At 48.2% G+C, this 24,637-nt stretch overlaps 1 protein-coding gene across 1 annotated transcript in view; it reads right to left on the bottom strand.

The window, feature by feature from the left end:
- The window catches only part of LOC144481001 (disintegrin and metalloproteinase domain-containing protein 12-like), a 189,672-nt gene that overhangs the window by 154,566 nt on the left and 10,469 nt on the right, over positions 1-24,637 (bottom strand). The window contains exons 2-4 of the mRNA XM_078200663.1: positions 16,634-16,743; positions 7,770-7,846; positions 2,257-2,335 (exon numbers count right to left, since the gene is read on the bottom strand). Coding sequence (XP_078056789.1) covers positions 2,257-2,335; positions 7,770-7,846; positions 16,634-16,743 — 266 coding nt within the window. The remainder of the gene's footprint in view (positions 1-2,256; positions 2,336-7,769; positions 7,847-16,633; positions 16,744-24,637) is intronic.

Raw genomic sequence — 24,637 nt, 5'->3', positions numbered from 1 at the left:
CTTTTATTTGATTTCACTGGAACTCTGTCTTCCACATAAGTGTGTCCAATCTCTGCTCTTGAAGAAGACAACTTGGAATCTTCTCCTAAATGACACTTTCTCTCAGATGTCTTCACCAAGAATCCACCTCCAGGATTTCACCTTTTCCTTTCAGTGTTCCTCTGTCCTGGAGCACCGTGACCAATCAAGCTGTGCGTTTCACACAATCTCTCAGATACCCAGCTGTTCCAGCAGAACACCACTCCTTTCACAGACCACCAAAAGTCTCCTGGGATCTCTGGCTTCTCGCAAGTCCACATTAGAACAAAGAACAAAGAACAATACAGCACAGGAACAGGCCCTTTGGCCCTCCAAGCCTGCGCCGCTCATGTGCCCACTAGACCATTCTTTTGTATCCCTCTATTCCCAGTCTGTGGTTACCTAGATAAGTCTTAAACGATCCCAGCGTGTCCACCTCAATCACCTTGCTTGGCAGTGCATTCCAGGCCCCCACCACCCTCTGTGTAAAATACGTCCCCCTGACATCTGTGTTGAACCTTGCCCCCCTCACCTTGAACCCATGACCCCTTGTGTTCGTCACCTCCGACCTGGGAAAAAGCTTCCCACTGTTCACTCTATCTATGCCCTTCATAATTTTCTACATCTCTATTAGGTCGCCCCTCATTCTCCGTCTTTCCAGGGAGAACAACCACAGTTTACCTAATCTCTCCTCATAGCTAAGACCCTCCATACTATGCAACATCCTGGTAAACCTTCACTGTACTCTCCCCAAAGCCTCCACGTCCTTCTGGTAGTGTGGCGACCAGAACTGGACGCAGTATTCCAAATGTGGCCTCACCATCGTTCTATACAGCTGCAACATCATATGCCAACTTTTATATTCTATGCCCTGTCCAATAAAGGCAAGCATGCCATATGCCTTCTTCACCACCCTCTCCACCTGTGCTGCCACCTTTAAGGATCTGTGGACTTGTACACCCAGGTCCCTCTGTGTGTCTATACTCCTGATGGTTCTGCCATTTATTGTATAGCTCCCCCTTACATTAGATCTACAGAAATGCATCACTTTGTATTTATCTGGATTAAATTCCATCTGCCATTTCTCTGCCCAATGTTCCAGCCTATCTATATCCTGCTGTATTCTCTGACAATGTTCATCACTATCCGCAACTCCAGCAATCTTTGTGTCGTCCGCAAACTTACTGATCACACCAGCTACATCTTCCTCCAAATCATTTATATATATCACAAACAGCAGAGGTCCCAGTGCAGATTGTGTCAGGTCTGCATCTTGCAGCCCTGATCTGTAACTTTGAGCTCCTGCTCCTCACTCTTAACTCGACTCAGCAAGACCTTTTCCAGGTTCCTCTTATTTCCTATTGGCCAGAAGGCATTCTTAAAACTGCCCCTTTATCTATCGGGCGGCACGGTGGCACAGTGGTTAGCATTGCTGCCTCACAGCGTCAGGGACCCAGTTCGATTCCTGGCTTAGATCACTGTCTGTGTGGAGTCTGCACGTTCTCCCCGTGTCTGCGTGGGTTTCCTCTGGCTGCTCCGATGTCCTCCCACAGTCCAGAGACGTGCTGGTTAGGTGCATTGGCTGTGCTAACTTGACTCTCAATGTACCCAAAGTGTGGCGACGAGAGGATTTTCACAATAACTTCACTGCAGTGTTAATGTCAGCCTACTTGTGACACTAATAAATAAACTTTAAAACTATCCCTTTCCCTGGATTTGGGACATTTCTGTTTTTTTAGTTTGGGGCCCACCGACTTATCGGAAAAAAGGAAACCAACCCAAGCTCTTAACCCTTTCTTAATGCAGAAGTACAACTAGAAATTGCTGAGAGCTGTCTGGAATCCCTAACACTGTCGCTATATGTGACGATGTGGAGGGCATTTGCTACCAAATAAACCTGTTGGACTTTAACCTGGTGTTGTTAAACTTCTTACTGCTATATGTGATGACAGAAATATATTCTCAACATTGAGAATAGGATCAGGCTTGGTTACAATCCCCTCATTGTCGAATAGGGTACTGAACCTCGGGTCTAAACTAACGTCTTAGGAATACAGGCTCGGGACAGGGACGGGACTGACCCTGATGGCTGTGCGGATCTATCGAGCCAGAGGGGGACGAGGGAATGGGGTTGGGGGGGGGGGGGGGGGGCACGTGGGGGGAGGAGGAAATGAAAGATTTAAATATATGCACAAGCATTACAATTCCAAATCAGTGGAAAACAAGACAATGTCTCACCGTTTCAGTCTCCTTCTCTGTCACCAGAGTCCCATTTGAATCATAGTACGAAACCTGGAACCCTCTCGGCAAAAGCAAACTGTGGAAAAAACAGAAAGGATCAGGTTTCAAAAGACTGCAAGAGTTATTCCAGAATAGAACACAAGCTGCTGTGTGTGCGTGTGATACACACTGAAGTGTTAATGGCTCTAATCCAGGCCAATCTCCTGTTCCTGAATGAATTCTCGGGGAGAGGGGTGAAAGTTTCACTTTTCTGTCACAGAAACATAGAAACTAGAAGCAGGAGGAGGCCGTTCGGCCCTTCGAGCCTGCTCCACCATTCATTTTGATCATGGCTGATCATCAAATTCAATATCCTGATCCCCCCTTCCCCCCATATCCTTCAATCCCTTTAGCCCCAAGAGCTATATCTAATTTCTTCTTGAAATCAGACAACGTTTTGGCCTCAACTACTTTCTGTGGGAGTGAATTCCACACATTCACCACCCTCTGGGTGAAGAAATTTCTCCTCACCTCAGCTCTAAAACATTTACCCCTTATCCTCAAACTATGACCCCTCATTCTGGACTCCCCGGCCATTGGGAACATTCTTTCTGAATCTACCCTGTCGAGCCCTGTTTGAATGTTATAAGTTTCAATGAGGTCCCCTCTCACTCTTCTAACTCCAGTGAATGTAGCCCAATGCATCACACAAACCAGCCTCCCATCCATTGACTCTGTCTACACTTCCCGCTGCCTCAGAAAAGCAGCCAGCATAATTAAGGACCCCACACACCCCGGACATTCTCTCTTCCACCTTCTTCTTTTGGGAAAAAGATACGTACCAATTGCCTCAAGAACAGCTTCTTCCCTGCTGCTGTCAGACTTTTGAATGGACCTACCTTGCATTAAGTTGATCTTTCTCTACACCCTAGCTATGACTGCAACACTACATTCTGCACTCTCTCCTTTCCTTCTCTATGAACGGTATGCTTTGTTTGTATAGCGTGCAAGAAACAATACTTTTCACTGTATGTTAATACATGTGACAATAATAAATCAAATCAAAACCATCCAGGACAAAGCAGCCGCTTGATTGGCACCTCATCCACAAACATTCAACCCCTCCACCAACAACAAACAGCGGCTGCTGTGTTTACTTTCTACAAGATGCACTGCAGGAACTCAGCGAGGTTCCTTAGACAACACCTTCTAAACCCACATCCAGTAACAGCTAAAAGGACAAGAGCAGCAGATACATGGGAACACCACCACCTGCAAGTTCCCCTCCAAACCACTCACCATCCTGACTTGGCAATATATTGCTGTTCTTTCACAGTCGCTGGGTCAAAATCATGGAATTTTAAAAAAAAGATTATTTATTAGTGTCACAAGAAGCCTCACATTAACACTGCAATGAAGCTACTGTGAAAATCCCCTAGTCGCCACACTCCGGCGCCTGTTCGGGTACACTGAGGGAGAATTTAGACCAGCCAATGCACCTAACCAGCACGTCTTTTGGACTGTGGGAGGAAACCGGAGCACCCGGAGGAAACCCACGCAGACACGGGGAGAACGTGCAGACTCCGCACAGACAGTGACCCAAGCCGGGAATCGAACCCAGGTCCCTGGTGCTGTGAGGCAGCAGTGCTAACCACTGTACCACCGTGCCACCCTAACGGTATTGTGGGTGTACCTAAATCTCATAGACTGCAGTGGTTCAAGAGGGCAGCGCACCATGTCAAGGGCAAGAAGGAATGGGCAATAAATGCTGGTCCAGCCAGTGACTCCCACATCTCATAAATGAATTTTAAAGAGAGCATGGTGATGAATGGTTGTACACCGGACTGAAGACTGGTTTCTAGTGTCTCCTAGGGGGTGATATAAAGCTCTCTGTGGTTTTGATATGAACAGGATGGCTGGAATGTGATCACCCTTCACGCCGGCAGGATTTTCCCATCCCGCTGCAGTGAACGGAGATTTCACTGGGTGTCAAATTCTCCGACCTCGCTGCAGCAGGAGAGTGGCGCAAATGGCCAGCAAATCGTGCCCAATACCTTTTCAAAGTTTGCAGATTCTGTGAAGGGAGTGTCAACAGCTCAACTAAAAAGCTGAACCACAAAGGCTGTGGATTAATTAACAAAGAAAAAGGATAAACCAAAACACAAACAGGAATCGTTGTTCAAATTAAATGGATCTTTCATTGGCCGGTTAATTCACAAGTAATTCACTTCTGATTTGTGTTGCTGTAAGAATTTAAAGAAGAGGAATCTTATTGGTTATCTTTATTTGAGGCTGATTTGGTAACGTTAGTTATTTTAGTTTATTTCATTGTAACACCCTCTATTTAACACTGAAATATGTTATGATGTTGGGGGAAAAAACACAGAATTACTTCCTTTGCTGTTTGTAATATATATAAATGATTTGGAGGAAAATGTAACTGGTTTGATTAGTAAGTTTGCAGACGACACAAAGGTTGATGGATTTGCGGATAGCGATGAGGACCATCAGAGGATACAGCAGGATATAGATCGGTTGGAGGCTTGAGCGGAGAGATGGCAGATGGAGTTTAATCCGGCCAAATGTGAGGTAATGCATTTTGGAAGGTCTAATACAGATAGGAAATATACAGAAAATGGCAGAACCCTTAAGAGTATTGATAGGCAAAGGGACCTGGGTGTACATCTGGGTGCACAGGTCACTGAAAGTGGCAATGCAGGTGGAGAAGGTCGTCAAGAAGGCATACGGCATGCTTGCCTTCATCGGCCGGGGCATTGAGTTTAAAAATTGGCAAGTCATGTTGTAGCTTTATAGAACCTTAGTTAGGCTGCACTTGGAATATCGTGTTCAATTCTGGTCGCCACACTACCAGAAGGATGTGGAGGCTTTGGAGAGGGTACAGAAAAGACTTACCAGGCTGTTGCCTGGTATGGAGGGCATTAGCGATGAGGAGAGGTTGGAGAAACTTGGTTTGTTCTCACTGGAGCGACGGAGGTTGAGGGTCGACCTGATAGAAGTCTACAAGATTATGAGAGGCATGGACACAGTGGATAGTTAGAAGCTTTTTCCCAGGGTGGAAGAGTCAATTACTGGGGGGGGGGGGGCATAGGTTTAAGATGCGAGGGGCAAGATTTAAAGAAGATGTACGAGGCAGATTTTTTACACAGAGAGTAGTGGGTGCCTGGAACTCGTTGCCGGGGGAGTTAGCGGAAGCGGATACGGTAGTGACTTTTAAGGGGCGTCTTGACAAATAGATGAATAGGGTGGGAATAGAGGGATATGGTTTCCGGAAGGGGAGGGGGTTTTAGTTAAGTCAGGAACTTCCATTTGGAATATACAAAGAAGGGGTTTCAAACTTGCTGAAAGAACTGCTACAGTGTGGGTCTGTCCATGTGTGCTGAGGATAAGCAACTGCGGACGGATATATTGGCCTTGGAGGGAGTGCAGAGAAGGTTCACTAGTTTGAAAGCAGAGATGAGGGGTGTTGATTATGAGGAGAGACTGAGCAGGTTGGGTTTGTACTCGTTGGAGTTTAGAAAGCTGAGGGGGGATCTTATAGAGACCTATAAGATAATGAAGGGGCTGGATAGGGTAAAGATGGAGAGATTCTTTCCACTTAGAAAGGAAACTAGAACTAGAGGGCACAGCCTCAAAATAAAGGGGGGTCAGTTTAGGACAGAGTTGAGGAGGAATTTCTTCTCTCAGAGGGTGGTGAATCTCTGGAATTCTCTGCCCACTGAAGTGGTGGAGGCTACCTCGTTGAATATGTTTAAATCACGGATAGATGGATTCCTGATCGGTAAGGGAATTAAGGGTTATGGGGATCAGGCGGGTAAGTGGAACTGATCCACTTCAGATCAGCCATGATCTTATTGAATGGCGGGGCAGGCTCGAGGGGCGAGATGGCCTACTCCTGCTCCTATTTCTTATGTTCTTATGGAGGTTTTCTATACTGAAAGTGTATGAAATAGTAACAGAACAGCGCCCCTGCAAAAATAACCATCTTTTTCAGGAATATCCAAGTCTCTCTCTCTCTGACTGTGGAAATCAAACAGCTAAGAAAAGGATTACTGCTGGAAAGAGAACTGAAACCTCTTAACCAAACCTCAGAACACTGGAACTGAAGAATCAACTCTTCGCCGACTGAAATCAACTCTATTGGTGATAAGCTCCAGGTGCTTCATCTACTCCTCACGAGCCAAGGATTGTTGTGTATAGTTTTAAATGGCCTGAGGAACATTAACATACAGAGGGATCTGGGCGTACAGATCCACAGTTCCCTAAAAGGCTGAGGGGAGACTTGATAGAGGTCTACAAAATGATGAGAGGCACAGACAGGGTGGATAGTCAGAGGTTTTTTCCCAGGGTGGAAGTGTCAATTACAAGGGGGCACAGGTTCAAGGTGAGAGGGGGAAAGTTTAAGGGAGATGTGTGGGGGAAGTTATTCACACAGAGAGTGGTGGGTGCCTGGAACGCGCTGCCAGAGGAGGTGGTGGAAGCAGGAACATTAACAACATTTAAGAGGCATCTGGATGGGTCATGAATAGGGAGGGAATAGAGGGATACGGACCGAGTAAGGACAGGAGGTTTTTTTAGTTGGGGCATCATGATCAGCACAGGCTTGGTGAGCCGAAGGACCTGTTCCTGTGATAAACCCTTCTTTGTTCTATTTGTAGAATCTTACTCCTGGACTCAATTCTCATTTCTAATCTGTATGAATGTTGATGGATGTATTTTACCATTTCTCTCCACTCTTTTTAGCAGTTAATAAACTCACTCTCTTCACCGAATCTGGTTAGATTGGCTCCTTCTCCAGGATCTGGAGAAAGTCGCTGGGGAAAGGGAACTTTGTTGGATGAAACCTTGCTGCTAGCAGCAGAGGGCAGTGTTGAGTAAAGATGGAGCCAGTCCACTCTCCCTCACCTGGCTTTGGAACAATTTGGGGATATTCTCGCCGATGGTAACAAATCGAGGGGGTCTCGGGCAGATCAGCAACACTGGGGACCCTCACCAGGGGGTGGTCATAATGAATAGAAAGTGTGGTGACCCACTGTAATTACATGTTATCTGCCTGGGCACACCCCTGCTGCGCCCGACCTGAGACTCCTCCCTTTCCACCTGATCGAGGTATAAAGGTAGCGGTTCCTCCCCTCTGCCTCAGTCTGGGCCAGGTTAGCTACAAGGGTGTGTTCCAGTTCTTTGCGATTAAAAGCCTGTTGTTTTCACTCACCGCTGGAGTCCTCGTAAATTGATAGTGCATCAATTTTAATCGCAAAGAACTGGAACACACCCTTGTAGCTAGCCTGGCCCAGACTGAGGCAGAGGGGAGGAACTGTTACCTTTATACCTCGATCAGGTGGAAAGGGAGGAGTCTCGGGGGTCAGGTGCAGCAGGGGTGTGTCCAGGCAGATAACATGTAATTACAGTGGGTCACCACAGAAAGGGCGAATTGATCACCCATGTACAGAGCAGAGTGAATCTCACACGAAGCCAGGGTTTTCTTACTCATTGTACAAAGCAAGATTACTCACTTGTTTCTGCTGAGATCCAGCAATAAATCCTCTCCTTCCAGCTCCACTGAGAAACTGATGTGATCCGGATAGCTCTCCTGCACAGGATACAAAGAAATACTTGTTGTTGAGCTGTCTCAGGAAGCAGCAGACCTGTACGAAATACACTGCAATGGAAACTATACAAGGAATGTCTCGGCAGCTCATTCAAACACAAACCTCAATCCTAAACACCTTCTTCATTTCATTTCAGCTTGGACACTTCATCCCGGGTCCTGGCTCCAGGTTGAAGCTGCAATGTAAAGGCCGCCTGACCCATCACCCACCCACCCACCCACCCGCTGTAACCCACCACATAACGTTGCCTCAATTGGCCCAAGTGAACAAAGTTGTCAGCTTGAACGTCAGGGGCGCGTCTGAACTCTGGTGTGCACTCGCTAACCACAATATTGTGTGATGACATCAGCATGCTGCTGTGCTTCTGGGGTGAGCATGTCCCCACCTCATACTGGCTTAGTTTTCACTATCGCAGCGACAGAACTGGGCAAATCCTCTTCGACTGCTCTCAATCACTCTGTCTCATATCACTCACCTGATGAAGGGGCAGCGCTCCGAAAGCTCGTGATTCCAAATAAACCTGTTGGACTTTAACCTGGTGCTGAGACTTCTAACTGTGCCCACCCCAGTCCAACACCGGCATCTCCACACTCTGTCTCATTCACCATCTACTCTGTAACATCATCTCCAATCAACTGTGATGAGATTCTTTGCTGTTTGTGATGTAATAATAATTGAATAATAAACTCTGATGACAACGTGCTTTTCCTGAGATCATTTCTTGTTCTGTTAGCAGCTTGGAGACAAAGTGTCACTGAGTGTGAGTGTTTCTGCAACTCACACTGTCACAAATGATTTGACCACTGCACTGATCCACTTCCACACCTCATCAACAATACCGAAAGATTTATGAATAAGAGGAAGTGTCCAGCAGGACAGCAGCCACACTGCTGCCCTCATCCACTACATGTCTCCTGCCTGAGAGAGGACTCCACCCCCTGGGGTGACCAGCCACTCTCCATCTCCATTGAAGCCTGGTGACTCTTAAAGGGACAATCACCACAAATCACTGCATCGCTCCCCCTTTAACTCCTTAAACAAGCTTCAATAACTAATTTACTCTGAACTAATTTCTATTTTAAACATGGGCTTAGGAGAGCTAGGAGGGGACATGAGAAGTCCTTGGTGGGTCGGATCAAGGAAAACCCCAAGGCTTTTTACTCTTATGTGAGGAATAAAAGAATGACCTGGGTGAGGTTAGGGCCGGTCAAGGACAGTAGTGGGAACTTGTGTATGGAGTCAGTAGAGATAGGCGAGGTGATGAATGAATACTTTTCTTCAGTGTTCACCAAGGAGAGGGGCCATGTTTTTGAGGAAGAGAAGGTGTTACAGGCTAATAGGCTGGAGGAAATAGATGTTCGGAGGGGGGATGTCCTGGCAGTTTTGAATAAACTGAAGGTCGATAAGTCCCCTGGGCCTGATGAAATGTATCCTAGGATTCTTTGGGAGGCAAGGGATGAGATTGCAGAGCCTTTGGCTTTGATCTTTGGGTCCTCGCTGTCCACGGGGATAGTGCCAGAGGACTGGAGAATGGCGAATGTTGTTCCTCTGTTTAAGAAAGGGAATAGAAATGACCCTGGTAATTATAGACCGGTTAGTCTTACTTTGGTGGTTGGTAAATTGATGGAAAAGGTCCTTAGGGATGGGATTTACGACCATTTAGAAAGATGCGGATTAATCCGGGATAGTCAGCACAGATTCGTGAAGGGCAAGTCGTGCCTCACAAATTTGATTGAATTTTTTGAGGAGGTAACTAAGTGTGTTGATGAAGGTAGGGAAGTTGATGTCATATACATGGATTTTAGTAAGGCATTTGATAAGGTCCCCCATGGTCGGCTTATGATGAAAGTGAGGAGGTGTGGGATAGAGGGACAGTTGGCCGATTGGATAGGTAACTGGCTATCTGATCGAAGACAGAGGGTGGTGGTCGATGGAAAATTTTCGGATTGGAGGCAGGTTGCTAGCGGAGTGCCACAGGGATCAGTGCTTGGTCCTCTGCTCTTTGTGATTTTTATTAATGACTTAGAGGAGGGGTCTGAAGGGTGGATCAGTAAATTTGCTGATGACACCAAGATTGGTGGAGTAGTGGATGAGGTGGAGGGCTGTTGTAGGCTGCAAAGAGACAGAGATAGGATGCAAAGCTGGGCTGAAAAATGGCAAATGGAGTTTAACCCTGATAAATGGGAGGTGATTCATTTTGGTAGGACTAATTTAAATGTGGATTACAGGGTCAAAGGTAGGGTTCTGAAGACTGTGGAGGAACAGAGAGATCTTGGGGTCCATATCCACAGATCTCTGAAGGTTGCCACTCAAGTGGATAGAGCTGTGAAGAAGGCCTATAGTGTGTTAGCTTTTATTAACAGGGGGTTGGAGTTTAAGAGCCGTGGGGTTATGCTGCAACTGTACAGGACCTTGGTGAGACCACATTTGGAATATTGTGTGCAGTTCTGGTCACCACGCTATAAGAAGGATGTGGAAGCGCTGGAAAGAGTGCAGAGGAGATTTACCAGGATGCTGCCTGGTTTGGAGGGTAGGTCTTATGAGGAAAGGTTGAGGGAGCTAGGGCTGTTCTCTCTGGAGCGGAGGAGGCTGAGGGGAGACTTAATAGAGGTTTATAAAATGATGAAGGGGATAGATAGAGTGAACGTTCAAAGACTATTTCCTCGGGTGGATGGAGCTATTACAAGGGGGCATAACTATAGGGTTCGTGGTGGGAGATATAGGAAGGATATCAGAGGTAGGTTCTTTACGCAGAGAGTGGTTGGGGTGTGGAATGGACTGCCGACAGTGATAGTGGAGTCAGACACTTTAGGAACATTTAAGCGGTTATTGGATAGGCACATGGAGCACACCAGGATGATAGGGAGTGGGATAGCTTGATCTTGGTTTCAGATAAAGCTCGGCACAACATCGTGGGCCGAAGGGCCTGTTCTGTGCTGTACTGTTCTATGTTCTCTATGAGTTGGACAATTATAAATTGGAGCTGTGAGGGGTTTTCCTGTCTTGTGGAACAGTGCACTGTGCTGTCGTCTGAGATGCTTCCACCAGATCGACATACAGGAATTGCAATAAAATGGACCTGTTCTGGCACAGGCAGTTCGTTACTATCTGCTTCCACACAGACATCAGCTTTGTATCGATCAGGCTAATCGGCTACTTTGGTGTTTTTGATTTGATCTTATTTGATTTGGATTTGATTTATTATTGTCACATGTATTAACATACAGTGAAAAGTATCGTTTCTTGCGCGCTATACAAAGCATACCATTCATAGAGAAGGAAAGGAGAGAGTGCAGAATGTAGTGTTACAGTCATAGCTAGGGTGTGGAGAAAGATCAACTTAATGCAAGGTAGGTCCATTCAAAAGTCTGACAGCAGCAGGGAAGAAGCTGTTCTTGAGTCGGTTGGTACGTGACCTCAGACTTTTGTATCTTTTTCTTGACGGAAGAAGGTGGAAGAGAGAATGTCCGGGGTGCGTGGGGTCCTTAATTATGCTGGCTGCTTTTCCCTGAGGCAGCGGGAAGTGTAGACAGAGTCAATGGATGGGAGGCTGGCTTGCGCGATGGATTGGGCTACATTCACAACATTTTGTAGTTTCTTGGGCAGAGCAGGAGCCATACTAAGCTGTGATACAGCCAGAAAGAATGCTTTCTATGGTGCATCTGTAAAAGTTGGTGAGAGTCGTAGCTGACACGCCAAATTTCCTCAGTCTTCTGAGAAATTAGAGGCGTTGGTGGGCTTTCTTAACTATAGTGTCGGCATGGGGGGACCAGGACAGGTTGTTGGTGATCTGGACACCTAACAACTTGAAGCTCTCGACCCTTTCTACTTTGTCCCTGTTGATGTAGACAGGGACATCTTCTCCTCTACTCTTCCTGAAGTCGATGACAATCTCCTTCATTTTGTTGATATTGAGGTTTGAAAGCATTATTCCCCTTCCCTCCATGTCTACTGGATACAATGGGCCTGATGTGGAGATGCCGGTGTTGGACTGGGGTAAACACAGTAAGAGTTTTAACAACACCAGGTTAAAGTCCAACAGGTTTATTTGGTGGCTCGACAACTGGAGTCCAGTCACAGAGATAATAATTCCAGGGATCTACCTTGATCCCAAGTTATTTATGATGCTGCCATGGGGGTGATTCCCTGCCCTCACTGCTCCTGGCACAGAGTGTATCGATCCCGGAAAATAGCCTGGAAATCAGCTCTGTGCCAACACTCGCTCTCTCTCTCTCTCTCTCTCTCTCGCTCTCGCTCTCGCTCTCGCTCTCTCGCTCTCTCTCTCGCTCTCTCGCTCTCTCTCTCGCTCTCTCTCTCTCTCTCTCGCTCTCTCTCTCTCTCTCGCTCTCTCTCTCTCTCTCTCGCTCTCTCTCTCTCTCTCGCTCTCTCTCTGTCTCTCGCTCTCTCTCGCGCTCTCTCTCTCTCGCTCTCTCTCTCGTTTTCTCTTGTTTCTCTCTCTCTCCCACTCTCACTCTCGCTCTCCCTCTCTCCCTCTCTGTCTCTCGCTCTCTCGATCTCTCGCTCTCTCCCTCTCTGTCTCTCATTCTCCCTCTTTCTGTCTCTCTCTGCCTGTCTCTCTGTCTCTGTCTCTCTGTCTCTTTCTCGCTCCCTTGCTCTCTCTCTCTGTCTCTCTCTCGCTCTCTCTCTCTGTCTCTCGCTCTCTCGTTTTCTGTCTCTCGCTTTCTCGCTCTCTCGCTCTCTTTCTCTCTCTCTCTCAGTCTCTTTTCTGGGTGAGGTCTGATCAGCATATTTAAAATAATATTTAAATATGCACAGCCCGTGTGACACCGGATTCTCCCAGTTCCTGGAATTTCCCCACCCTCGGGTGCAGCACAGACTCAGCGGGAGTCAGTCCGGTCGCCACGAGCGGAGACCTGGTGCCATGAACACACCGGGGGGGGGGGGGGTGGTTAGAGGGCCCTCTCCCCCTCCCATACTCCCCTCTCCCTCCCCCCTCACCTGCTCCCCTTCCCCCACTCCCCTCCCTCCTCTCTCCTCCCTTCCCTCACCCCACTCCCCTCCTCACTCCCCTCCCCTCCCCTACTCCCTTCAACTCTCCTCCTCACTCCCCTCCCCCTCCCCCACTCCCCTCCCCACCTCCACACCCCCCCACTCCCTTCAACTTCCCTCCTCACACCCCTCCCCCTCTCCCCTCCTCACTCCCCTCCCCCCACTGCCCTCCCCTCTCTTCCCCCCTCCCCCCACTCCCTTCAACTCCCCTCCTCACTCCCCTCCCCCACCCCCACTCCCCTCCTCACTCCCCTCCCCTCCCCCCACTGCCCTCTCCTCACTCCCCTCCCCTCCCCCCACTCCCCTCCCCCCACTCCCCTCTCCTCACTCCCCTCCCCCCACTCCCCTCTCCTAACTCCCCTCGCCCCCATCCCCCCCCACTCCCTATCCCTCTCACACTTTAGCACGGCCAATCCACCTAAACCACACACATTTGGACTGTGGGAAGAAGCGGGAGCACCCGGAGGAAACCCACGCAGACATGGGGAGGATGTGCAGACTCCACCCTCTGGATATTGATGAAAACTGGCCCACCCCATTCATAAATTATTTCTGTGAAAATGGTGGGGAAATGGGGACGGCAATTCCAAATCCCAGTTCCACAACTCACCCCAAACCTGCTCCAATTGCTGACATCATTCGCTGAGCCATGGGGTTCACAGGCACTGTCCAAACTTTCAGACTGTGTCTTCAAGTCAATATTGACTCTCCCGACCGTTCCTGGAAAACCCATCAGCTCATCGCTCTCCACTGTAAACTGTCCACCCACCCATGCGCATTGGGAGGGAGTGTACATTGGGAGGGAGTGTTATCATTGGCTCTGGGTTGCTCTCACAGGCCGACAGATAACAAAGAACAAAGAACAAAGAACAGTACAGCACAGGAAACAGGCCCTTCGGCCCTCCAAGCCTGTGCCGCTCCTTGGTCCAACTAGACCAATCGTTTGTATCCCTCCATTCCCAGGCTGCTCATGTGACTATCCAGGTAAGTCTTAAACGATGTCAGCGTGCCTGCCTCCACCACCCTACTTGGCAGCGCATTCCAGGCCCCCACCACCCTCTGTGTAAAAAACGTCCCTCTGATATCTGAGTTATACTTCGCCCCTCTCACCTTGAGCCCGTGACCCCTCGTGATCGTCACCTCCGACCTGGGAAAAAGCTTCCCACTGTTCACCCTATCTATCCCCTTCATAATCCTGAACACCTCTATTAGATCTCCCCTCATTCTCCGTCTTTCCAAGGAGAACAACCCCAGTCTACCCAATCTCTCCTCATAGTTAAGACCCTGCATACCAGGCAACATCCTGGTAAACCTTCTCTGCACTCTCTCTAACTCCTCCACGTCCTTCTGGTAGTGCGGCGACCAGAACTGGACGCAGTACTCCAAATGTGGCCTAACCAGTGTTCTATACAGCTGCATCATCAGACTCCAGCTTTTATACTCTATACCCCGTCCTATAAAGGCAAGCATACCATATGCCTTCTTCACCACCTTCTCCACCTGTGTTGCCACCTTCAAGGATTTGTGGACTTGCACACCTAGGTCCCTCTGTGTTTCTATACTCCTGATGACTCTGCCATTTATTGTACAACTCCTCCCTACATTATTTCTTCCAAAATGCATCACTTCGCATTCATCCGGATTAAATTCCATCTGCCACCTCTCCGCCCAATTTTCCAGCCTATCTATATTCTGCTGTATTGCCCGACAATGCTCTTCGCTATCCGCAAGTCCAGCCATCTTCGTGTCATCCGCAAACTTGCTGATTACACCAGTTACACCTTCTTCCAAATCATTTATATATATCACAAATAGCAGAGGTCCCAGTACAGAGCCCTGCGGAACACCACTGGTCACAGACCTCCAGCCGGAAAAAGACCCTTCGACCACTACCCTCTGTCTCCTATGGCCAAGCCAGTTCTCCACCCATCTAGCCACTTCTCCTTGTATCCCATGAGCCTTAACCTTCTTAACCAACCTGCCATGTGGGACTTTGTCAAATGCCTTACTGAAATCCATATAGACGACATCCATGGCCCTTCCTTCATCAACCGTTTTTGTCACTTCCTCAAAAAACTCCACCAAATTTGTAAGGCACGACCTCCCTCTTACAAAACCATGCTGTCTGTCACTCATGAGATTGTTCCGTTCTAAATGCACATACATCCTGTCTCTAAGAATCCTCTCCAACAACTTCCCTCCCAAGGACGTCAAGCTCACCGGCCTATAATATCCTGGGTTATCCCTGCTACCCTTCTTAAACAACGGGACCACATTCGCTATCCTCCAATCCTCAGGGACCTCACCCGTGTCCAAAGAAGCGACAAAGATTTCCGTCAGAGGCCCAGCAATTTCATCTCTCGTCTCCCTGAGCAGTCGAGGATAGATGCCATCAGGCCCTGGGGCTTTGTCAGTTTTAATGTTCCCTAAAAAACCTAACACTTCCTCTCTTGTAATGGAGATTTTCTCTAACGGGTCAACACCTCCCTCCGAGACACTCCCGGTTAACACGCCCCTCTCCTTCGTGAATACCGATGCAAAGTATTCATTTAGGATCTCCCCTATTCCCTTAGGTTCTAAGCATAATTCCACTCCTTTGTCCCTGAGAGGTCCGATTTTCTCCCTGACAACTCTTTTGTTCCTAACGTATGAATAGAATGCCTTAGGATTCTCCTTAATCCTGTCTGCCAAGAACATTTCGTGACCTCTTTTTGCCCTTCTAACTCCCTGTTTGAGTTCTTTCCTACTCTCTCTGTATTCCTCCAGAGCTCCATCTGTTTTCAGTTGCCTGGACTAAACGTACGCCTCCCTTTTCATTTTAATCAGATCCTCAATTTCCCTGGTTATCCACGGCTCTCGAATCCTACCTTTCCTATCTTTCCTTTTTACAGGCACATGCCTATCCTGATGATGGAAGATGTTTTTTGTTGGTGATTTGAGTGAGTCCATTGGCCTTTAGGGAATGGGGTTTCTGCCAGAATGGAAAATCCCAGCACTTTCCCAGGCAAGTCTGGTTTAGTTTAGCTTGTTTATTGCTGTCACAAGTAAGGTTTACATTAACACTGCAATGAAGTTACTGTGAAAATCCTCTTTCTTGTCTCCACACTCTGGCACCTGTTCGGGTACACTGTTGGAGAGTGTAGCATGGCCAATGTACCTAACCACCTCACCTTTGGACAGTGGGAAGCAACCGGAGCACCTGGAGGAAACCCATGCAGACACGGGGAGAACGTGCAGACTCTGCACAGACAGTGACCCAAGCCAGGAATTGAACCCGGGTCCTTGACGCCATGAGGCAGTAGTGCTAACCACTGTGCCACCTTGCTGCCCCAATTCTGGTAGGCTTCACACTTCCTAACCCATTGACAAAGTGAGTATGGTGGAATATTGTATCCTGCTGAACACAGTGCCCATGCCATCAATGTATATTGCTGACAAAGGTCATCTTGACTTCTAACTCGAGGTCTCTTTCCCTCTCTCCTCTCCTGCTGTCACACCTGCCAAGTGTTTCCAACGCTGTTTTAATTTCAGTTTCACATCAGCTTTGTGTGAAAGAAACCCGATACGGATGGAAATCAGTGAAATGTGGCAGTCCCTGTACCTGGGCAATGGTCAACAAAATGTCTGGTGTATCACACTCAGCGCCTGTGGCCCCCAGGACGCAGGTTGCCCACTGCTGATGTCGATGACTGCAGCAGACAGAGGTGTCGGAGCTGCTGTTAACACATTCAGATTGGAGAGCCTGTTAGATTAATTACCTGAGGCAGTATCGCCACACTCCGTTTCTTTCTCCCAGCAAGGACATGCGGGAATACAAACTTGTAATCCTTCAGTTCATCAAGTAGTTTTTTCTGGAGAAATTGATAACCTGTGTGGAATATAATGGGAATGTCATTGGCATTGCAATGAGGATTAGTTGACAGTCCGTGCTGTGTAAATACAATCTGCCTCACAGCGAGATGCTGATGTGGTGGTAATCTTGCTGCACTAATAACCCTGAGATCCAGACTAACGTGGGACATGCAGGCACTCACCAAGGTTCCTTAGGCAGCACCTTCCAAACCCACGACCACTTCCATCTAGAAGGACAAGGGCAGCAGATACATAGGTTCAAGGTGAGGGGGGGGGGAGGTTTAACACAGATATCAGGAGGACGTATTTTACACAGAGGGTGGTGGGGGCCTGGAATGCGCTGCCAGGCAAGGTGGTGGAGGCGGACACACTGGGAACGTTTAAGACTTATCTAGACAGCCACATGAACGGAGTGGGAATGGAGGGATACAAAAGAATGGTCTAGTTTGGACCAGGGAGCGGCGCGGGCTTGAAGGGCCGAAGGGCCGAAGGGCCTGTTCCTGTGCTGTATTGTTCTTTGTTATTTTTGGGAACACCACCACCTACAAGTTCCCCTCCACGCCACTCACCATCCTGACTTGGAAATATATCCAGTAAGAGTTTTAACAACACCAGGTTAAAGTCCAACAGGTTTATTTGGTAGCAAATAAGGCATACTGAGACACAAACTTAAGTTACAGAATACTGATTAGAATGCGAATCTTTACAGCTAATCAAGTCTTAAAGATACAGACAATGTGAGTGGAGAGCATTAGGCACAGGTTAAAGAAATGTGTATTGTCTCCAGACAGGACAGCCAGTGAGAATCTGCAGTTCCAGGCAAGCTGTGGGGGTTACCGATAGTGCGACATGAACCCAAGATCCCAGTTGAGGCCGTCCTCATGTGTGCAGAACTTGGCATCTTCACATCTTGGAAATATATCATCATTTCTTCACAGTCGCTGGTTCAAAATCCTGGAACTCCTTCCCTAACAGCACTGTGGGTGTCCCTACACTTCAGGGACTCAGTGGTTAAGAAGGCAGCTCACCACCCCCTTCTCAAGAGCAACTGGGGAGAATAAGTCTAACTAGCAACAGCCAAATCCCGTACATCAATAAGAAAAGTTCAAATCTCACCACAACAGCCTGTGGAATTTCAAAACTATTATGAGATCTATAATTAAAAGCTAACTTCAACTTGGGTGACCATGAAAGAATTGTTGGAAAAACCCATCTGGTTCACTCATGTTCTTCAGGGAAGGAAATCTGCTGTCCTTACCCGGTCTGACCTACATGTAACTCCAGAGCCCCAGCAATGTGTCTGACTCTGAAATGCCCTCAGAAATGGGCAATTAGGGATGGGCAACAAATCCCCACTTCGCCACTGACACCCACATCCCACTAAAGAAGTCTCCCAAGAGCACCAGCACCGGCACCTTGTGGCACCAGCCAGTCCCAGCACTGGCACCTCGTGGCACCAGCCACTCCCAGCACTGGCACCTCGTGGCACCAGCCAGTCCCAGCACTGGCACCTTGTGGCACCAGCCACTCCCAGCACTGGCGCCTCGTGGCACCAGCCAGTCCCAGCACTGGCACCTTGTGGCACCAGCCACTCCCAGCACTGGCGCCTCGTGGCACCAGCTGCTCCCAGCACTGGCACCTCATGGCACCAGCCAGTCCCAGCACTGGCACCTCGTGGCACCAGCCAGTCCCAGCACTGGCACCTCGTGGCACCAGCCAGTCCCAGCACTGGCACCTTGTGGCACCAGCCAGTCCCAGCACTGGTATCTTGTGGCACCAGCCACTCCCAGCACTGGGATCTGGTGGCACCAGCCAGTCCCAGCACTGGCATCTCTTGGTACAACAGGACAAAACACTCTCTTGGTCCAAGATGATTCCAGGAAGGCGAAGAGAGAATTCATTGTGGAGAGAAGAGTGACGATGCAATACAGTCAGAAGCCACTGAGATCTCTGGAAAGGATGGATGAGGGGCAGAGGGGGAGACACAGAGAGAGTGAAAACAAGAGAAAGAGGAACTGGGAGAGAAAGGGAGAGAGCTAATTCCAGGAAATCCAACCCTGAACTTCATAACGTTATACTAACATGGAATATGTGTGTCTCATTTAACCAACTCCTATATCACTCTGTCCAGGAATAGCTTTTCCTCTGAGTGGTTTTTACTAACACGTCAGCTCCTCTGTTCATTTTGAATATTGTTCAGTCGGGGCAGGAGAGGATCATGGATGTAAAGTTATCCTTTTCAGTGGTGAAGGAAGAATTTTGGAATTGCTTTAGATGAATGTGGAATTACTATGCGACCCTACTATACTCCTTATACACCTATGACTGTGCGGCCAAATTCCCCTCCAATTCGATTTTCAAGTTTGCTGACAACACCACCGAGACAGAGTACAGGAATGAGATAGAGAATCTGGTGAACTGATGCGGCAACAAGAATCTCTCCCTCAATGACAACAAAACGAAGGAAATTGTCATCGACTTCAGGAAGCGCAAAGGAGAACATGCCCCTGTCTACATCAATGAGGACAAAGTAGAAAGGGTCGAGAGCTTCACATTTTTAGGTGTCCAGATCACCAACAACCTGTCCTGATCCCCTCATGCCAACACTGTAGTTAAGAAAGCCCACCAATGCCTCTACCTTCTCAGAAGACTAAGGAAATTTGGCATGCCAGCTACGACTCTCACCAACCTTTACAGATGCACCATAGTAAAGATTCTTTCTGGTTATATCACAGCTTGGTATGGCTCCTGCTCTGCCCAAGACCACACGGAACTACAAAAGGTCATGAATGTAGCCCAATCCATCACGCAAACCAGCCTCCCATCCATTGATTCTGTCTACACTTCCCGCTGCCTCAGCAAAGCGGCCAGCATAATTAAGGACCCCACGCACCCCAACATTCTCTCTTCCACCTTCTTCCTTCGGGAAAAAGATACAAAAGTCTGAGGTCACGTACCAACCGACTCAAGAACAGCTTCTTTCCTGCTGCTGTCAGACTTTTGAAAGAACTTACCTTGCATTAAGTTGATCTTTCTCTACACCCTAGCTATGACTGTGACACTACATTCTGCACTCTCTCCTTTCCTTCTCTATGAACGGTATGTTTTGTCTGTATAGCGCGCAAGAAACAATACTTTTCACTGTGGGTGACAATAATAAATCAAATCAAAAGTACAACCTTGGAGTGAGGCAGCAGAACTCACTACCCAACATACTGAAATGGAGTGAGAATCTGCCCTGGGCCTCACCAGATGCAGTATAACTCCAGCCCATTCTGAAGCCTTTTTAAAACATGGGTTGGAATTTTCCCGCCACCCCTGCCTGCCACGGGAATCTGAGTGGGCGAGGGGCGGACAATGGAAAGGTGCGCTGACCTCGGGCGGGATGTTACGGATTCAGGATGAGCCAGGCTATAAATTCCAACCCATTGAGTCAGACAGCAATGGACCCTTTGCTGATTTCACTAAACATTTCCATTCTGAGGCGTTAGTTTTGGGACAGCAATTCTTACAAAGAAACAACTCAATATGTTTCCATGTTAATGCATTTCAATATTTTTGATTTGATTTATTATTGTCACATGTATTAACATACAGTGAAAAGTATTGTTTCTTGCGCACTATACAGACAAAACATACGGTTCATAGAGAAGGAAATGAGAGAGTGCAGAATGTCGTGTCACAGTCATAGCTCGGGTGTAGAGAAAGATAAGAAATTGAATAAAATCATTGTCAGAGAGTTTAAAAGAGTTCGAATGAAGTTTTAGATGCAGAGAACGAGAAGTTATGCTGCGCACAGCTCGTAAGAAGTCACCTCACTCCAGCGCCATCTTGGGAAAATCTTGTAAAGAGTGAGTGAGTTCCCATTAACAACACTGCTCCAACCTTCGACTGGAGTCTCTGCAAATTGCTGCATATCTTCTGTCAGCGTGGGGGGCGGGGGGGCGGGGTGGGGGGGGGGGAGGGGAGGGGGGCGGGGGGGAGAGTGGGTAGGGGGGCAGGGATGAGGAGGGTGAGGTGTGGGTGGGGCCGCCCACTGGTTGGAGCCCTGTACCCAGGCACGGTGCGTTTCATTGGAACGCCGCCTGTTGGGGGGAGTACTTTCAGAGAAATATAGAAGATAGGAGCAGGAGGAGGCCATTCGGCCCTTCGAGCCTGCTCCACCATTCATTACGATCATGGCTGATCATCCAACTCAATAGCCTAATCCTGCTTTCTCCCCATAACCTTTGATCCCATTCGCCCCAAGTGCTATATCCAGCCGCCTCTTGAATACATTCAATGTTTTGGCATCAACTACTTCCTGTGGTGATGAATTCCACAGGCTCACCACTCTTTGGGTGAAGAAATGTTTCCTCACCTCCATCCTAAATGGTCTACCCTGAATCCTCAGACTGTGACCCCTGGTTCTGGACGGTGCCAGTAAAGAATTGGAATGAAATCCATTAACACTGGGATATATCATGGGTTTATGGAGATGTGGAGGAATTTCCTGGAGGGGAATCTCCAGGTGATGCTGTTTCCAGGTATCTGCTTCTCTTGTCCTTCTAGATGTTGGTGGTTGTGAGTCTGGAAGGTGCTGCCTTCTCTCTGAGATCCTGCAGTACATCTTGTAGATGGTACACACGGCTGCCACTGTGTGTCTGTGGTGGAGGGAGTGAATGTTGAAGGTGATAAAGCACTGGTTAGGTCCCATTTGGAGTACTGTGAGCAATTTTGGGCCCACACCTCAGGAAGGACATACTGGCACTGGAGCGGGTCCAGCGGAGATTCACACGGATGATCCCAGGAATGGTAGGCCTGACATACGATGAACGTCTGAGGATCGTGGGATTATATTCATTGGAGTTTAGGAGGTTGAGGGGAGATCTGATAGCAACTTACAAGATAATGAACGGCTTAGATAGGATGGACATAGGGAAGTTGTTTCCATTAACAGGGGAGACTAGGACGCGGGGGCACAGCCTTAGAATAAAAGGGAGTCACTTTAGAACAGAGATGAGGAGAAATTTCTTCAGCCAGAGAGTGGTGGGTCTGTGGAATTCATTGCCACAGAGGGCTGTGGAGGCCGAGACGTTGAGCGTCTTCAAGACAGAAATTGATAAATTCTTGATTTCTCGAGGAATTAAGGGCTATGGGGAGAGAGCGGGTAAATGGAGTTGAAATCAATCATGATTGAATGGTGGAGTGGACTCGATGGGCCGAATGGCCTTACTTCCGCTCCTATGTCTTATGGTCTTATGGTGATGGATGGGTTGCCAGGAAAGCTTTGTCCTGGATGGTGTTGAGTTTTTTGAGTGTTGTTGCAACTGTATTTATCCAGGTCGAGGGGGAGTCGAGTTCTGATTGTGATATTCAGCAGCAAGTTTCCAATCCAGTGTGAAATGAGGAAATGATACCTGCTTCTCGAGAATGAGAGGGAGCGAGTGGATCAAATGTCCGGGGCGGAATACTGAGGGGGTGGTGATCATTAGATTCGGGTTGATTATAGCAGAGGACAGAGAGCAATCCAGATTCGGAATAACTGGGGAAAGTCAGTGGCTGGAACTTTCCCTGTACATGCAGAGTGTGAACTTTCCCTGTACATGCAGAGTGTGAACTTTCCCTGTACATGCAGAGTGTGAACTTTCCCTGTACATGCAGAGTGTGAACTTTCCCTGTACATGCAGAGTGTGAACTTTCCCTGTACATGCAGAGTGTGAACTTTCCCTGTACATGCAGAGTGTGAACTTTCCCTGTACATGCAGAGTGTGAACTTTCCCTGTACATGCAGAGTGTGAACTTTCCCTGTACATGCAGAGTGTGAACTTTCCCTGTACATGCAGAGTGTGATGGTGGGTGAGAAAAGTGGCCTCTCGCTCACTGGTGACAGCTTTTCACACTCTATTTTTCACCATTTAGAGAGAAACCTTCCTGCACAGGATTCCCGCTGTTGCCGTGGTGTCTGGCCTCTGATTCGTCCACCCTGGAATCACCTCAGTGTGTTAATATTGGGGCCATTCCATTTAAAGCCATCCCAGCACTCACCAGCCACTTCCTCCTGCCCCAGGAATACTCATGGATCCTAAGACGTCATGTTTGACAAAGTCCCTCATGGTAGGCAAGTGAAAAAGGTTGGATCCCATGGGATAAAGGGGGAGGTGGCTAGATGGGTGGAGAACTGGCTTGGTCACAGAAGACAGAGGGTAGTGGTCGAAGGGTCTTTTTCCAGCTGGAGGCCTGTGACTAGTGGTGTACCGCAGGGCTCTGTATTGGGACCTCTGCTGTTTGTGATTTATATAAATGATCTGGAAGAAGGAGTAACTGGGGTGATCAGTAAGTTTGCGGACGACACAAAACTGGCAGGACTTGCAGATAGTGAGGAACATTGTCAGAGGCTACAGAAGGATATAGATAGGCTGGAAATTTGGGCAAGGAAATGGCAGATGGAGTTCAATCCTGATAAATGCGAAGTGATGCATTTTGGTGGGAATAATGTAGGGAGGAGCTACACGATAAATGGAAGAACCATAAAGGGTGTAGATACGCAGAGGGACCTGGGTGTGCAAGTCCACAGATCTTTGAAGGTGACGTCACAGGTGGAGAAGGTGGTGAAGAAGGCATATGGCATGCTTGCCTTTATAGGACGGGGCATAGAGTATAAGAGTTGGGGTCTGATGTTGCAGATGTATAGAACGTTGGTTCGGCCGCATTTGGAATACTGCGTCCAGTTCTGATCGCCACACTACCAGAAGGACGTGGAGGCTTTGGAGAGAGTACAGAGGAGGTTTACCAGGATGTTGCCTGGTATGGAGGGGCTTGGTTATGAGGAGAGATTGGGGAAACTGGGGTTGTTCTCCTTGGAAAGACGGAGGATGAGGGGAGACTTAATAGAGGTGTATAAAATTATGAAAGGCATAGATAGGGTGAACGGTGGGAAGCTTTTCCCCGGGTCGGTGGTGACGTTCACGAGGGGTCATAGGTTCAAGGTGAAGGGGGGGAGGTTTAACACAGATATCAGAAGGACATATTTCACACAGAGGGTCGTGGGGGCCTGGAATGTGTTGCCGGGCAAGGTGGTGGAGGCGGACACACTGGGAACTTTTAAGACTTATCTAGACAGCTATATGAACGGAGTGGGAATGGAGGGATACAAAAGAGTGGTCTAGTCTGGACCAGGGAGCGGCACGGGCTAATTGTTCCTTGTTTCTCGTTTCAAGGCTTCATTCTATGATCATCTTGCTGGTGCCAGTACAGAGCGAGACTGCGGATAGTTGGGAACCTGTCTCGGGGGCAGGGAATTCATATGGTGTTCGTGGAAGTGGAAATGACTAGGGTTGGGAAGCATTTTCCGATCAGGGCCATTGTGATCTCCTGGACTCGTTTCGATCGCCTTAGGGGGTCGGAGAGGAATTTCCCAGATTTTTTTTCCCCATATTGGCCCTGGGGTTTTTCACTCTGGGTTTTCGCCTCTCCCTGGAGATCACATGGTCTGGAATGGAGGGGTGGGGGTGAGTTAATAGGTTGTAATGAACTGCTTAATGAATACTTTACCTCGGTATTCACGGTGGAAAGGGATCTGGGTGGTTGTACTGCTGGTTTGCGGTGGACAGAAAGGATCAAGCATGTGGACATAAAGAAAGAGGATGTGTTGGAACTATTGAATGGCATCAAGGTTGGTAAGTCGCCGGGACCGGATGAGATGTACCCCAGGTTACTGTGGGAGGCGAGGGAGGAGATTGCGGAGCCTTTGGCGATGATCTTTGCATCGTCGATGGAGACGGGAGAGGTTCCGGAGGATTGGAGGATTGCAGATGTGGTCCCTATATTCAAGAAAGGGAACAGGGACAGCCCGGGAAATTACCGACCGGTGAGTCTAACCTCAGTGGTTGGTAAGTTGATGGAGAGGATCCTGAGAGACAGGATTTATG

Source organism: Mustelus asterias, chromosome 1, assembly GCF_964213995.1.
Source record: "Mustelus asterias chromosome 1, sMusAst1.hap1.1, whole genome shotgun sequence".
Classification (NCBI taxonomy): domain Eukaryota; kingdom Metazoa; phylum Chordata; class Chondrichthyes; order Carcharhiniformes; family Triakidae; genus Mustelus; species Mustelus asterias.
This window is presented reverse-complemented; position numbering and strand designations above follow the sequence as displayed.